We start from the raw sequence: 17550 nt of genomic DNA, 5'->3' as shown, positions 1-17550 counted from the left end.
AGAAAATAAAATTTATTTTTCAATATATCAAAATAGGTAATATTATTTTCCTCCTAATATGATATGGCACCTAAAACTATATATATATAATGTGATTTACTTGACGTCTAAAAGGTTAACCTTCTTTTGTGTCCGCGGTCTACTTTCCATCTATAGAGTCTCGTTCGGCATCACTCGATTAAACATGTCGCGTTCTAATATGTCGGGTTATACTAGATCAAGTTCTACACACAACTCGACGGGAATGCTTTCCGGTTCCGAGTATATACTAAAAGAGAGAGGTTGAAACTGATTCAGGAACCAGAATCCAATCCAAGTTTCACTTGAGATTTAGAGTGCTCTTAAAAATTCTCCTCGCTAATCAGCATTTAACTTCTTTTAATCAACTTGGATTCAACTATAAATATATATATATAGTTTTTTTTTATTTTTAACTTTTACGTTGCGAAAAAGTTTTCATTAGAAGAAAAAATTAAAATTTATTTAAATCTCTTCAAAAATAATTAGCGTTATTGTACTTTGTGATAAATATAGATCTAACTGGATTTTTCCAAGTATATACAATACGAATCATTGTTATGAGAAAGCGATAGATTGCGCACATATTAAAAAAAAAAAACTTTACTGGAAACAATAATACCGTAAACAAATATAACAGATATTGCTTTGCGGGGGGAAAAAATACTATACTCATCTTTAATATCAATTGCCTCTGTTATCTAATATTGATCTTTTGTTATATATATTAATTTGAAATTATTTATAGTACAATGTCCGTTCAATTATATTATTCGTTTGTTCACTCATCTGTATATAGTCATTATAATCTCTTTTAGAAAACAATTTTAATAAATCCATAATTATAAACAAATTTACATATTAAAATTCGAATCTCTAAAGTTAAAATAAAATTATTTAATCAGCGTGATTTAATAGTATCGCGTTCGAGTAAATTTTATCCTACACACAAAAATGATTATATAATCAATTAAAAACATGGAAATATAATCAATTAAATAATATTAATAATTCATTAAACAGAATTATAACTTTATTAAATATAATTAAACATTCATTAAACGTCTAGTAATTTATGAAATAATTAAATTTTATTTAAAAAGTAAACTCAATAAATAATTTTAAAAAAACAATAATTATTCATTTATTTATAAGAGAAAGTTATTTTATTATCGATTCTAAAATTAAAATTTTTTTTGCTATATAATAATAATGTAAGAAAAAAAATTGAATAACATTTTTAGTTGTAATTCTATATTGAAATTGTCATAGCGAGGACAAGGCTAACAAGAAGAGAATTGTCAACTCTACATAATGATTTTCAAGAATAAAATGAAGAGACAAATTAAATTAAAAGATTCTTGAAATTATCTAAAAATTCTTATAAATTATTGCTTTATAATGATTTTTCTAAATTTATAGTTTCTATTTAAAAATTTTAAATTGTACAATTAAAATTTGTATAAAATAATAAAAAATTAAAATCAATGTAAAAATTGACTTTCAATGATGTTAAAAATTTCAAAAATTTATAAAAAATTCATTCAAATTTTATACATTATTATTAAATTTCAACAATAGAGAATGTATAATAATAATTCATCCAGAAATTAATAATTTACTCGCATTTAAATTTATTTGAAATACTTCCTTTTTTTTAAAATGTAAAATATAAAAAGTATGAAAGTAACTCAGCAGAATATAAAATGAAATATGAATAATATGAGAATAAAAATTAATTTCGAATCACTTGATTTTTTTTATAAAAAAAAATTCTATCAAATAACTTTAGATGCGCGTTTATATAATAAAATCAGCAAAAATTCGTATATATGAAACGTAAATACTTGTTTTTTTTTTTTTTTCAAGAACATAACGGCCAACAAAAATTTTTGCTGATTCACGTCAGCATGCTTTCCTTACCAAAACAGCAAAAAAAAATAATAATAACCGTTCATTCCGCACTATTTCCTCACTATAAGAAAAAACTAATTAAAATCCAAGATAAGAAAAAAAAAGAACAACAACAACAAAGTAAAGTATATATCTTTTTGCTGTAATGAGAAATCGACTATTTATACTGGTATACGTGAAAAGGACATTTGATAGATTATCGGTTTATGTTTCTTGACAGGGATATAGAAGAAATATTTAACGACTGGACGAAAATTCAATACTCTCTCTCTCTCTCTCTCTCTCTCTCTCTCTCTCTCTCTCTCTCTCGTTTTATCTTTTTCTCATCGACGTCCTCGAAACGAGTGCGCGCCATTTACAAGTGGTACCTAACTTTTGATCGACGTCACAATTTAGAAGGAAAGAGAAATGAGAGCAAAAATTTCAAGTGAGGAGATTCAAAAAAAAAGGAGAAGAGGGAAAAAAGAGAAGCAAAAGGCGAAAATGAGGGAAATGAAAGGAGGAGAAATAAAATAAATTAGGGAGTAGAGGGAGAACATTAGGAAAAGAAGAAGCAAAAAAGGCGAAAGAAAAAAAAGACGAAGAGGAAGAGAAAAAGAAAAAAAAGAAGGAAAAGAAAGGGATGTGAAGAGTGTAAAATTTTAGGAGAGAGGAGCTAAAGGATAAAAAAGAAGAAGAAAAGGAAAACAAAGGGATGTGAAGAGTGTAAAAGTTTAGGAGGAGGGGAGCTAAAAGATAAAAAAAGAGGAAGAGGAGGAAAAGGAAGAAAAACAATGACGCTGAAGTTACCCACGTTGATACGTCGAATCAACGAACGAATTTTTCGTTTTCAGTTTAGTTTAAAGGCCCAAGAACCAATTTTTTAAAATTTAAACTTCTTTATTTTGATCCCAAATACATCCTTAAACACTAAAAATCCTTAACCAAGGCGGGGAAATATTCAATCTGAGGAAAAAAAAATTCTTTTCGGCGATTCAACGTTGGTAACTTCAGTGTCATGAAAAACAAGAAGAAAGGGAAGAAAAAAATAAAGGAAAAAAAAGATGTGAGGAGTAGATATTTTAGAGGAAAGGAGCTATAGGATAAAAAAGAGGAAGATGAGGAGGAAAATGAAAAATGGATGTGAGAAGTGTAAATATTATTATAGAATATTGTTTAGAGGAAAGGAGCTATAGGATAAAATAAAGAGGAAGAGGAGGAAAAGGAAGAAAAACAGGAAGAAGAAAGGGAAAAAAATAAAGGAAAAAAAAGATGTGAGGAGTAGATATTTTAGAGGAAAGGAGCTATAAGATAAAAAAGAGGAAGATGAGGAGGAAGATGAGGAAAATGAAAAATGGATGTGAGAAGTGTAAATATTATTAGAGAATATTGTTTAGAGGAAAGGAGCTATAGAATAAAATAATAATGAGGAAGAGGAGGAAAAGGAAGAAAAACAAGAAGAAGAAAGGGAAGAAAAAAATAAAGGAAAAAAAAGATGTGAGAAGTAGATATTTTAGAGGAAAGGAGCTATAGGATAAAAAAGAGGAAGATGAGGAGGAAAATGAAAAATGGATGTGCAAAGTGTAAATATTATTATAGAATATTGTTTAGAGGAAAGGAGCTATAGGATAAAATAAAGAGAAAGAGGAGGAAAAGGAAGAAAAATAAGAAGAAGAAAGGGAAGAAAAAAAAGAAGGAAAAAAAGGATGTGAGGAGTAAATATTTTAGAGGAAAGGAGCTATAGGATAAAAAAGAGGAAGATGAGAAGGAAAATGAAAAATGGATGTGAGAAGTGTAAATATTATTAGAGAATATTGTTTAGAGGAAAGGAGCTATAGGATAAAATAAAGAGGAAGAGGAGGAAAAGGAAGAAAATGAAAAAAGGGATGTGAGGAGTGTAAATATTTTAGAGGAAAGGAGCAATAGGATAAAAAAAAGACAGAGGGAATGCAAGAAAAACAAGAAGAAGAGGAAAAGGAAACGAAAGGGATGTGAGGAGTGTAAAATTTTAAAGAAGAGGATTAAAAATAGAAAGAGGAAAAGACAAAAAAAAATATGAGAAAAATGTGGAGGAAAAGGAAGAAGAAAAGGAATAGAAAGGGATGTATTTGTAAAATTTTAGAGGAGAGGAGTAAAAATAAAAAGAGGAAAAGAAAAAAAAATACAAAGAAAAGACAAAAGACGAAAAGGAGTACAAAATCTTAACAGATAGAAGAGATGATAAAAAAGGGGAATAAGAAGCACGGAGAACAAGATAGAACAGAAAAAGGATAAAGAAGAACAAAGAAAAATATATAACGAATATGGAAGAGAATAAGGAGAGAGAGAGAGAGAGAAAAGGGGCTTAAAAGCAAAGAGTGGGCGTGAAAGAGAAAAAAAAGAAAATGACAGAACCACGTGGAAGGGATGAGGCAAACGCCGCGAGACAGTTTCTCCGAGATCCACGCGTAGCTCGAATTCTCCGGTTGTTGTCTCTCCCGCGAGTGCAACCTCATCTCTATAACCTTCGCCTTCGGTGGCTCCTGACGATGACGACGACGTCGTCGTCTCTTTTTTCCTTCTTCTTTGTTCCCATTTCTGAAGCCACTCCAAAACATCACGAAATGAGAGAAGTGAGAATTGAGAGAAAAGAATCGCGATTTTTTTTTTCTTCTCTTTGCTAAAAAATCGAGTGAGTGAGATAGAAAGAGAGAGAGAGAGAAGTGAGGCTATGTCTCGAGACGCTGCGCCCAGTAAGCGGATATTATGGAGTATATAGACTATAGATATAAAGTCTGGAAAGAGAACTCAGACAAGTGGTGTGGTGCAAGAGGAGGAGGAGGAGGAGGCAGTACTGGAGAACAAAGCAAGCCAGTTGTAAAACTCCAGGGCTCCTATATATCCGGATAAACTTTCCCTACGTCCTACGCATCAAACAACGCATACACACACACCACCTCCCAGCTCGAAACCGCATTGATTTCAATTTCCCGGGTCTTGAATTTCAAATTTATGCAACAATTTTTAAAAAATTTTCATTTTTAATTCTTTATAATTAGGTGGAAAATTCTATTTCACTTAATAAAAATATTTTATTTTTATAAAAACAAAATTGAAAATACAAATACTTCTCAGGTATATACAGTTTATTATTTAAAAAAAAAACAAATTGAAAATAAATATTGAACATAAATTCCGGAAGTCTACCAAAAAAAAGGAGGCCATAATATGTTCGAAACAAATGTATTTTAGAATGTGAGGTATACGTAAATATCTGAAAAAATACCTAAATTCTTTTGCTCTTTGAGTGAACAATTTCAGGAATTTTTTGTATTTTTTTTTGTTTGCATTTAATCATTGTTATACTGCCATAAAAAAAATATATATATATAAAATAAACTTGCGACTGAAAATATTCCATGATTTATAAGTAGATAGCAAGCTAATTAAATTTGTCCAAGAATTTCACTTCAAGGACAAAATGATTTCTCTGATTTAAATTAAAGGGAAAAAAAAATCCTCATTTAAAAGTGCAGAAGTTTATACGCCTTGAACTCTTTTTGAAAAAGAAAATGTTTAAAACTAAGAAAGACGACAATTATTATTATTATTATTATTATTATTATACCATCTGTACTACCAATGAAAGTTTTTAACAAAAATTACAAACCTAAAAAAATATCCAAACAATATTTTGATGAAATATAAATATTTTTCAATGCAAAAATTTTCTTATATAGTTATTTTAATTATTTTACAAATATTTTCTTTTTTTTTTAGGTAAAAATAAGAAAGACAGCAAGTTTAGAAAGCGTTTTAAATGGATAATCAAAATCCGATTCTAATAATATTTCATCCTACCAGTTTTCAAACTAGACTAACTTGTTTGGAAAACTGTTACAAGCAATGCTTGTTAACTTTATTTAACCTATCCGTTTCGAGAGTAGTTTTCGTTAAACTGCCAGGTCATCAAATGAAATACAATTACTATTAACAAAGCTTTAAATGTTAATTAGACTTTACATGAAAAAAAAAAAAAAAAAAAAAAATTTAGTAAAACATTTTGTTTCAGTGGTCACAAAGATTAAATTAATTACTACTTTCTACAATCACGTCATCTACCCGTATATCGATCGAAGTACTCAAAGCGAGTTTAATTAATTTGTAGAGGAAAATTGAAAAAAAAAAAAATTTGAATGCGCATCGTGTACATATATGTATATATACAACAAAGTTTAATGGTATTTAACTTTCTTGCATTTGAGAGAAAACACACACACACACAGAATGGAAAATTGTAATTGCATGTTTATATATAAAATGAAATGTTATTTTATTTATATATTTGTTTATTGTGAACAATAATAATTTCCACAATCAAACGTTATCTATATATATATATATATATATATAATTGCAGTTTACAAATATCAATGGATTTTATTCTATTGACACAATAACAATAATATAGATAATAACATTTGTAATAATTATATATTATTTCTCCACGAAATTTTTCTCTATTGAAACAAATTATTCTATATGAATAGTTAAATTTAATATTTTTTTGCTTCTATTTAACAAATAAAATTCATAAATTTTATTTTTAATATAAGAAACACACTTCTGACAAACAAAAATAATTTTATCACACAAAAAAAATCTTCCCCTGAAACAGCGATAAGTTTCTCTGAAATAGCGATATATTTCTTTAGAATAGCGAAAATTTTCCCTGTTTTAGTGAAACATATCGCTAGATTTTTTTTTTGCATATAATTCATTACTTTTTGTTTAATTTTTCTAGTAAAAATAAAATGTATTCTTTCCTTTTTTTATTTAGAATTTATTTTTTCTGTGTGAAAATTAAGAATTCTTTATTTAAAAAAATACCAATTATTCAGAAATGAATTATTAATTCATATATAAATTATTCATACATATATTATTAAATTAATATTAAATTAGTTAATTATAACTAAATTAGAAATATGTTTCTGTTCCTGTGAATAAGATTTTATGCTCTTACTTTCAAATTTTAACCTAATAAAGTAAAATCTCTTTTTTAGATAATGAGAACTATGGAAATTATAAATTTTGTCAAGTATCAAAACCCGTTTTTCCTACATATATCCAATTGTTTAATATTAAAGCGATAATTATTGAGTGCAATAAAAAAATTACACATTATACAACTGTAATTGTAACGTTTCCAAGAATGAGAATCAGCAAAATATCATGTTATGAATGTACACACACACATACACAGACAGTATCCCTTAGTAACATAAACCCATTGCATACATAAAAACATCAGGTATATGAAATACCAACCTGAAAAGCGATTCTTCTAAAATTCCAAAGATATAGAAATAAAATTTCCCACTAATCTTAATATAACAATTAACAGGAATGAGTTTTTAATGACCTCACGATAGGAATAAAATTTTTTTTAATTTTTCCTCTTTAAAATAAAGAAAAATTCATTCGCTTACCCAACTGCCGGAAAGGTTGTGTAAGGAAACATCCCGTGACGCCTTTACTTCCAGGATCCTGACAAGTGGGACCCGGCGTGCCTACCACTAAATTCCCTTCCTCCTATAGATAGCCAGTGTGTTCTCAATTGTATAAATATATTTATTATTCTTCCAAAATAACTTTTTCTTTTTGATATCCTTCCAAAGTCGACGTGAACACTGGACATCCAAGTCCAAGGTCACGGGCGCAGGTCACACCAACGATCTCACAAATACCAATAAAACACCCACAACTGTAATAACATGAAACAAAACACTCAAGGTGTCGTCGACCGGCTCTCTTTTTTTCTCTCTCTCTCTCTCTCCCTCTCTCTCTCTCTGTCCCTTGAGATTTCGTTTTTTACAAGACGCTATTACTCTCTCTCTCACTCTCTTTAACAATGAATAGCGGCTTGTGCTGAACGAACAAAAGAGACAGATCAAGGGACGCAGACACATACACCAGGGGAAGAGTGAAAGAGAGAGAGAGAGAGAGAGAGAAAGACAGAAAAACAGGGAACAATAATTGACAATAATTTATCAATAACACTCACAAAAAAAACACTAAACACGAAATTATATTTTTGTCAAATGCAGATTGTTTTTTTGTTTGAAAAAAAATAATAATTGACGAAGAATAAATTTTTTTTCTCTGCAATGACAGCAACGCGCAAACCAACTGCGAGCAATGTGATCGGCGTCTCTGTCCGTGCAGCAGCTGTGGCTCGCCGGCCCACCGGTGTCGGGGGGAGAAGGAAGCCAACAAAATGTAAGGGAGAGAGAGAGAAAGAGTGAGGAGAAGGGGCAGGGGAGGAGTGAGAGACGGAACGAAGAGAGGGAGAGAAAGAGAGATGGAGAATGAAATCGTGCAAGGCAGAGGTGCGTGAGGGAAAAGGATGTCGTGACATCGCGACGAGACGAAAAGGAGAGAGGATGGGGGTGGGGGGGAGAGAGGGAGTTTGGTTGTCGAGTCGATGGTGGTTCTAACAGAGAGAGCGAGAGAGAGAGAGAGAGAAAGAGAGAGGGAGGAATGGGAGAGAGAGACCCGGCGAGAGAAGATGGCGCCCTCTCTTGTAGCGTGGCCGGCATACGTACTAATGTACCTTTTGTACCCTTTGGGATCGGGAGTGTTTGAACCTTCAAGTATGATCTCTTCGGATGGCGCTCGATCCTTACAGTGGTGCTCATTAGTTTATACACTGCAGTTTTCAATAAATTTATAATTCACGTGAATTAATTTATTTTTTAAATAAATATTTTATATATTTTTCAATTATTTCCAATTTTTTTTTGGAAATTAAAATTAATTACCCAAATTATTTGCCACGACAGCGAATTCTATTTTTTAAATTTTGAATTTAAATTTAATATTTAATTAAAAAAAAAATATATTTACCTGAAACAGCGAAATGTTTCACTAGAATAGCGAAATCCATGTAGAAATTGCCCTAGCAGGGCCCTAGTAGAAATTGAAACGCCACACCTGATCAAGGCCAAATCAGGGCGCGTCTAGAAAATGTGGATTTTTCTAATTAGGGACACGTTAGGCGCGGCGTTTCATTCCCTAATAGGGCAGTCTAATCTGACCCCATTGTGGGCCCTGGCAAAATTTCTTCACGGGAAGATTTAACTGAAACATGTAAAACTTTTGCTATAGTATACTCTCTAAATCTGAATTAGTAAAAAACTTTACTAATTTGAATTAGTGACTCACTTTTTGCTTCTGAATTAGTAAAATTTTACTAATTATTAGTAAATTTTACTAAAAATTATGTAAAATTTAACTAATTCTAAAGCAAAAAGTGAGTCACTATATTTAAATTAGTAAACATTTTTACTAATTCAAATTTAGATAGTATAGTTAAACGTTTCGCTGTTCCAGGTAAATCTTTTTCCAGTGTATAGCAAATTTGTTCGCTGTTCCTATTTTACAAGGAGAAAAAAGGAAAAAATGTAATTTTTACTATACTACTAAGTAAAATCTAATATCCGCATTTCTGACAATTTTTGCTTATTGCTAAATAGTAATTTTTAACGGAGATTTTACTATTTCTTGAGGTAATTTTCAGTTAGAATATTTTTGGAGCAGAAATTCCGGACAGTTTAGATTTTATACTTCTAGTAAAAATTACCTTTTTATTTTTTTCCGTGCGTAGCAAACATTTTTGGACTATTTTTGTAAATCAGTTATAACTACTTAGCAGCTAAAATTAGTAAGTTCGACAATTTGTTATTGATATATGGGATCCTATTCGCATTGAGAAATTCAGTAATTTTTTTTTATTTTTTTGCAAAGACGAGATTCGTGTGTCGAGGTAAGTTCGGTTCAATGTATCCGGTAGCGGAAATCGGAAGTCGAAATCCTTGCTAAAAGGGTAGAATTACTCAGGGTAATATCATGTTTCGAATATGGGAAGAAGAGAATTAAAAAAAAAAATGAAGAGAATTTTTTTCAAACAAATGTATATCATGTGTCTTAAACTTTATAGGTTGATATGAGCAAAATTACAAAATTTATTTTCCTTTTTTATCTATTTTCTAAACTATAGAAGAAAAGCCTAAGCAAACATGTAACATTGATTTTAAGTACAAAATCCAAGTTTTAATTTTATCTATATACGATGGGAAAACAATAAAATGACTCTATAGACAAAAAAAAAATGTATCTAAATTGATATATATTTTTACGATAATTCATTCATGTTTCTCTTTAACAAACATTTCAAAGATACTTTCATTCAAATATATTAATAATATAATATCCCTTTCTGTATTTATAGAAACTACGGCAAGATATAATTTTAAAATTATAATGATTTATTTTGACAGAATTTGATTTATGCAGAATGCAAAGGGAAAATGTGCGTAATATATATATATATGTATATATACATTACGACCTCCACGACGAGCGCAAAACATATATATGATATGAAAGCGAGTGTGAGAATAACATTGAGCATCTATAATAGGTTTTTGAAAATTATTACAACAGCTATGCAAATTCTTATGCGCACCAAATGCATATGGAATATATGACGTATACGCTTCCTCTATAAACGAAATATTCAATCGAACTGAAATTCACAACAAAAAATTTGAATTTTTTTTTTTTATATGACACTCTTTATAGATTTCAATAAATGGTACTAAATATTTATACCCCAACATAATATAGAAATATAAAAAATATAGATGCTATTTTTATAAAATTAAAAATTCATTTCAAAATTTGTGAAATTTATATGAGGCGGCAAATTAAATAATTCTAGTGTATTAAAATAGACATTGTTAATATAGATTTGAACATTGAGCATGAAAACTCAATTGACATTGATGGGTATAATGACAATTTGAAAGGTTCATAGTTTCTACTTGAAATTCGAAGCAATTCAAAATTTATAGTTTCTAATAAAGAACGAGATATAGACGTATATAAAACATGTCTATTATACAATTTAAAGTGGAAATAAAAATTACGTTTCGAGTCACATATATATAGATTGAATTACTATTGGATATGACACCATTAGTACACATGAAAAAAAATTTACTTTACAATTATTTTACTATATATTAATCAAATAAATATTTTCTTGAAGCATAACACAGTATTTGAGGATCTCAAATTGAGACGCATAAAGTGTATCAAATTGTTAATAATGCAACGTTTTAATGCTGTTTATGATCTCAATTTGAGAGCCTCAGAAAATTGTGAATAACACAGAAAATTATAAGGTATTAAAATAAGCTGCAACGCTTATCATTTCCAATTTACAATACTAAAACAAAATGGATTAAAATAAGCAAAATTGAATTAAAATAATAAGCGTTGCTGCTTATTTTAATGCCTTTTAATTTTCTGTGAATTTGTTTCTCTGCGAAATTGCAAAAAAAAAAAAAAGATTGGACCTAAACCAGTGGATAATTCAAAAAGTTGGTCAAGCATCAAGTATAGTAATTTACGAAGAAGATAAATCCATTAGTGCGTGACCTTGAATCATTTACATACCAGATTTTGAAAATGCTTGAAAAGCTCTTGCGAAGGATGTATAAATATATATAAGAAAATTCTCGACAACAGCCCTGAGGCTTATTTGCGATTTCGTTTATGCCACCTGCGCTCTCCAAAGAGCAAAAGTATCTAGACAAATTGTGACGCTATATATGTGAAAAGAGAAATATAGGCTTCTATATATATATATATGGATGAAAGAGAAGCTGAAAGGGATGGAAAATACGTTTATATCGACATCACAGTCTACTGCGAATACACAGCGTTGGTGTGTGGTGAGAAAATTAATATTATCAAGCCACCACACTCGAGTGATTATTATTCACCGATAAAAGCTTTTAGTTTCCTCGCTGTATATATATATAAACATATATATATATACCAACATATTATATTGTTATACGCTTTTCAATTTACGAAAAATAAATTTCATCGGCAATTAATAAAAAAATTTAGTTCATGATTTAATATTATTATTATGTATATGTATATGAATTTTGGAAGCATAGTTTGCGGCTATCTTCGTCGGCATGCGAATTAATAATTCAAATTCCAAGCGAGTCTCGCGGTTTGCTAAGACGTCCAAAGTGCGCATTCAAATTCGATACGTGAGCAATAATTTCAAATAGATCAAAATTTATTTAATAAATTTCTCTTCTTTTGCTGATCAAAAAAAGGAAGAAAATTAAAATTTTCTTTTTTGTAAATAAAAGCAAAACGGAATTTCTATCACACTCGTCGATATATATATTCTTTATATATTACGATATACTGTGTGTGATCGAACAAAGGCCAGGAAGTAAACCATAGTCTTGCACACACAGTTCGAGTAATTTAAACTACCAAGGGTTGTTGACAACGCATCCTGCAAGCTTTTTCTCCTCATCAAAGCTTGCTGCTATTGTTTTAACAGTCTTTTTCTCTCTCTCTATTTTCAAACAAATCTAAACATGGTCATTTTATTGCAAAAATTTTAATCTATTTTTTTCTCTACGTTTTAACATTATATAAATTATAATTCAATGGAAAATATATTGTCAATTTTTTTTTTTTGTTCATGAATTTTTACCGGTTATAATAAAATAAGGCTTTATCTCATTTGCCATAAACTCGCGGGAGAATGAATCTCGTGAACAAGAAGAGCACGTGTCCTATCTCAATATATTCAAATTTCAAGGTCATTATCATACCTAAATGTGCAATGCACTTACGCGTTGTTTGCTACTCCATTATCACATTTAGCTAAAGGAAAACCGTTAATATGTGTGTGTCTCTCTCTCTCTATATATATATATATACGTGAGAGGAGAACCCGCCGATAGTCGACAATTTCTTGGCGAGCGCTTAAACATCTCGGAAATTGAAGCTATAAATTTTTTGAAACTGTAAATTTTCGTCGATGTGAACACACTCTTTTTCTTTTGAAAGAGTGAAAAAAAAAGACAAGAAAATAAAATGCAAAAAGAAAATGGTATAGAAATATATAGATGTTTATATAATCAAAATGGAGAAAAATATATATATATAACACACACTATTTTTGGGAAAATGAAATATATAACTGAAATTCCTTTCGATATTCTTCTCATCGATAACTGATACCATTTCGCTTCTTGAAATTCTAGATACATTGCGATGTTGGTGGTGGATTTTGCAATATTGAACTCGCGCGCGCACCATCACCAACACACACACAGACATAAATCCCTATTCAATGCGCGACCAGCTCGCGATAAATAGATCCGGATAATAATTTGAATTGCGGTGAATATTGACTGTGTCTGATCCCTAAATTCGAAGACTCCTGAATCTGTTATCTGATTCTATGCGTCGATAAGATTCTCTTTATTTATATCTATAAGGGGCAAAATTTCTCAAGTGTACCAAATTTGATTTTTTCAACATAACTATTTAATAAAATGATGATAAAAGTAATCTCAAACTAAAAAATAGTTTTTAGAACTAAAAACATATTTAAAATTTATTTTATAAAAATTTGATGAAATTTATTTTACTTATAAAAATAACTGTTTAGTTTGAGGTTATGTTAATGGACTAAGTATTTTTTAAGAATTATTATAATTTCTGTCAAGTTAAGTTTTCTGCTATTTTTACGTGAGTGACACTATTGCAATTAAGGAAAGTTGTTGAACTTGAAAATTTAAGGCAATGAAATATATGCAAAATATACGTATATTGAGAGAAATAATTTATAAAACTAACAAATTTTAGAAAAATTCAAATCGAAAAAAAAAATTTATTCCGAAAAAAAAACCGGAAGGGTCTTGCAAATATTGTGGGGGAATACCCTGGATTCTGAGAACGTTGATGCCCTCGCCAGAATGAAGATTCTATCATTAGCACTGCGCAGACTTGTTGCGATATATTTACGGTATATAGGAAGGCCTCCGTAATGGATGTCTCGTTAATCGCTTATGTAACACACTAATGTATCATTTCCGCTTTTATACAGTCAATTTGAAGAAAATTTTTAATTTAATTTGCAAATTTAATTCTCATAATGTCATCTTATTTTTCCAACTTCACAAATACCTATATACATATAATTTAATTATTTCAAATTAAAATTAAATTTTAGTATTAAACCGAATAAAAATTGTATCAAAATTCAATCAAAATCAATTAAATTTTAATTATTCTCGCAATAAAAATCACTGAGTGAAGAGAAGGAATGAAACATACTATATATGAACAATCAATGTATACTTTGAAATGATTGTCAGAAATCTATACGAATGAAATTCCAGCACAAAATGTATTTAATACCTGATGTGGAATCTATGCATGTGATTAATGAACATGCGCGATCTACGGTATAGTACTTATTATCATCTACAGTTGATTCAATGGTAATTGGAATCTTGCCAAAATAATATTGGCGACCTTTTACACTCGTACATCAGCGATTTATCGATTCAATACGCGAAGCACTGAACCTAATTACCAAAGCTATCTTTCTGTTATTTATATGTTGTTATTTCTCTCTCTATGCGATAGTTTATTTTCTAATTTTCCAAACAAATGTATATGGTAGATACTTATAAAAAGATTTTGTAGGGCACTATCTTGCTATATTCTCGAGATTTTTTCTAGCAAATTTAAAATTTCGAAAATTTTTGTCCATTTTGGTCCATTGTAGCTTGGATGCTGTTGATGCTACGAAAAAGTCACCATACATTTTTTGTATACTTATCTGTGAAGAACTTGTTTTATTCCGCAGAGTTTATCTCGAAAATTAAAAATTTTGGTCCATTGTAGGTCGGATGCTGTGTGTTCTATCAAAATTGACCAATACATTTTTTGTAGAGCACTATCTGGGAATAACTTTTCTCCTATTCTGGAAATTTTATATCGAAAATTTTAAATTTCGGAATTTTCTCTCTACTTTGGTTCATATTGTACCTCGGATGCTGTTGGTCCATTCAAAAATTGATATATATATTTTTTGTAGAGCACTATCTGCGGATAACTTTCCTGCTCTTCCCAAAAATTTATCTCGAAAATTAAAAATTTTGAAATTTTTGTATCCTCTTTGGTCCACTGTAGGTCGGATGCTGTTGGTCCTATCAATAAGTTCTCCATATATTTTGTATAGATAAATAACTCTTATACTACTCCGGAGAGTTTATCTCAAAAATTTTAATTCCAAAATATTTTATCCACTTTGGTCCATTGTAGGTCGGATGCTGTTGGTCCTATCCAAAAGTTATCCCATACATTTTTTTATAGAGCACTATCTGGAGATAACTCTCATACTATTTCGGAGATTTTATCTCGAAAATTAAAATTTTCAAATACTATTTTGTCCACTTTGGTCCATTGTACGTCGGATGCTGTGTCGGTCCTATTAAAAAGTGCCCCTTTTTTCAAAAGTAATTTTCTCTTGATACTCTTTTGGTATTGACGATTAATTACAAAATTTTAATTTACGAAGTTTTTTGTCTCCTTTGGTAATGTTGTAAGAAATTGCAAAATTTTTTTTACACTATAAACTTTGTAGAAAAAAGTGAGTATGATAGGGGAAAAAAAAGATTAAACCTATCCTAGAAAATATGATATCGGCCTAGCTACTAGTGCGCACATAAAGTGATTTAAAATCCAATTTTTAAATAACCATAAAAACACACTATATGAAAATATAAAACGAAATATATATAACACACAGAAAATTAATTTAAAATGTTTACTGATTGATCGAATTTTCTAAAAGTAAAGTGCATTGGTTTAACTTAATTGAAAATTTGGTTAAATTTATATATTTATACATTTCATAAAATATGAATATTTATAGTTAAATTTAAATTGATAATAAATGAAAATTGCTGACGCACTGTCATATAAAAATGTCAGATTTTAATAAAGATTTAGAGCAAAGTATATGAAAATTCAACTTAATAAATTCGTTTAAATAAACATTTACTGTATAGGTCAATAAGACTTGAGTGTTATCGAGGTAGAAGAGATTTACCTCAACCATCAACCGCCCCCTCAAAATACGTCAACACAACAGCTTTTCTCATTCTGAAATTCTCGTCGCAGTTGGCACACGATGAAGCAAGTGGTAGAGGACGCGTTCACGTCAGACGTGCGTTCTTATTCCCCTATACATATATATACAATATATATATATATATATTTCCAGAGTTTATACACTGTACATGGAAAAGAGAGAATTCACATAAAACCGTCAAGAACAAAATTCCCCACCCCCTTCCACTATATTGTTTCCTCTCATTCTCTTATATAGAATAAAAAAAAAGAAAAAAGACAAAATCTTAGTCTCCATGAATTACCCCTTCTATTCTTTTATATAGAAACAGTATTCTCTGTTTTACTCTATTCTTCCGGTGTATACACATATATAGTGCGAGAAAATATGGGACGAAAGGGGCTAACGTAAAATTTCGATCTCGAACCACGTTTCTAGCACACTTTACGATGTAACATTAAACCTGCACCGTATTTGCTGGTAGTTCTATGCCGTAAAGGAATGGAAAATTGGAAGAAAAATCTTTTTTTTTTTACAATTTGAGAAGAATGACAATATATTGTGACGCTAAGGGACCTTAGCTGCAAAAAATTTTTTAGTTTATGTTCAATTTTAATTATGTAAAATAAATATCAATTTTTAGGGTTTCGTGGCTCAGGGCCGAAACCGTTACTATAGCAACAATCGCCATATCAACCGTTACCATAGCAACTGATTCCATAGCAATGATTACTATAACAACGGTTACTATAGCAACCGTTACTATAGCAACCATTTTCATGACAACAGTTTCCATGGTAGTTGTTTACATAGCAACTGTTGCCATAACAACCGTTTCCATGACAGCCCATTTTTGACCTGAATTTTAAAACAAAAGAAAGTCCTGAATTACAAAAACTGCTTTGTGCCTGCTTCTATTACTGATTTTTATTTAAATATTTTGGATCAAATGAAGATTTAAACATCAGTGGTTTGTACACTGTAAAAAATTTAAGGAGTTAACAGCACTAGGAGTTGGGAGTTCGATATTTCGAGTTAAAAATCAACTCGAAAAAGGAGTTAACCAATAGTGGAAGGGAGTTCAGTATCAACTCCCTTTTGAGTTATTTTATAATGGATGATCATATTCTTCAACTCGTGTAAGGAGTTAAAGTTGAACTCCCTAATCTGAACTCCCTTTGCTTTAACTCCCCAATGGGTGAGACTTCTATAGCATCCCCTGGAGAGTTGAAATTCAACTCCTTTTTTTTACAGTGTATTAAGAGTTGATGCTCTTAATATTTTCACTCTAATGATAGAACGTCCAACAGCCTTCCGGCAGGATGAAAAAGACTCACGTGAGTCCCTCCGAAATCGCTTTATAAAATTAACATGGATTCAGATAATCCAAAAGTAAAATATATCGTTGGAAAGGTAAAAACACAAGCTTTTAGCGCATGTAAACATAAAGTTTGTAAATTAAAATCCCTAGTCTAGGGAATTCAAAGAAAAAGGACGTTTTTATAGGGTTTTTTTGACGAATCCAAATAAATATTTAAACTGAATTTTTTTAAAAATAAACTATCACATTTTATTCTTTGAAGGCTTCAGAAGAAAATGAGAGTAGTTAGACCGAAAAATAT

General features: G+C 29.9%; 1 protein-coding gene across 2 annotated transcripts in view; it reads right to left on the bottom strand.

Annotated features, from left to right (window-relative positions):
* LOC127283020 (RNA-binding protein Musashi homolog 2) overlaps nt 1-17550 on the bottom strand; it is a 99253-nt gene that overhangs the window by 40851 nt on the left and 40852 nt on the right. The window contains exons 1-2 of one of the 2 annotated variants that reach the window (XM_051307661.1): nt 7958-8126; nt 7383-7657 (exon numbers count right to left, since the gene is read on the bottom strand). The exons of the other annotated variant lie outside the window; for it this stretch is intronic. Of the exons in view, the coding sequence (XP_051163618.1) occupies nt 7383-7414 (32 nt within the window). The 5' untranslated portion in view covers nt 7415-7657; nt 7958-8126. Of the gene's footprint in view, nt 1-7382; nt 7658-7957; nt 8127-17550 lie in introns of those variants that run through there. 2 annotated transcript variants of the gene reach the window in all.

The sequence above is a fragment of the Leptopilina boulardi genome, unplaced genomic scaffold (genome assembly GCF_019393585.1).
Source record: "Leptopilina boulardi isolate dan_hultmark-lab unplaced genomic scaffold, ZJU_Lbou_2.1 LbouV2_305, whole genome shotgun sequence".
Lineage (NCBI taxonomy): Eukaryota > Metazoa > Arthropoda > Insecta > Hymenoptera > Figitidae > Leptopilina > Leptopilina boulardi.
This window is presented reverse-complemented; position numbering and strand designations above follow the sequence as displayed.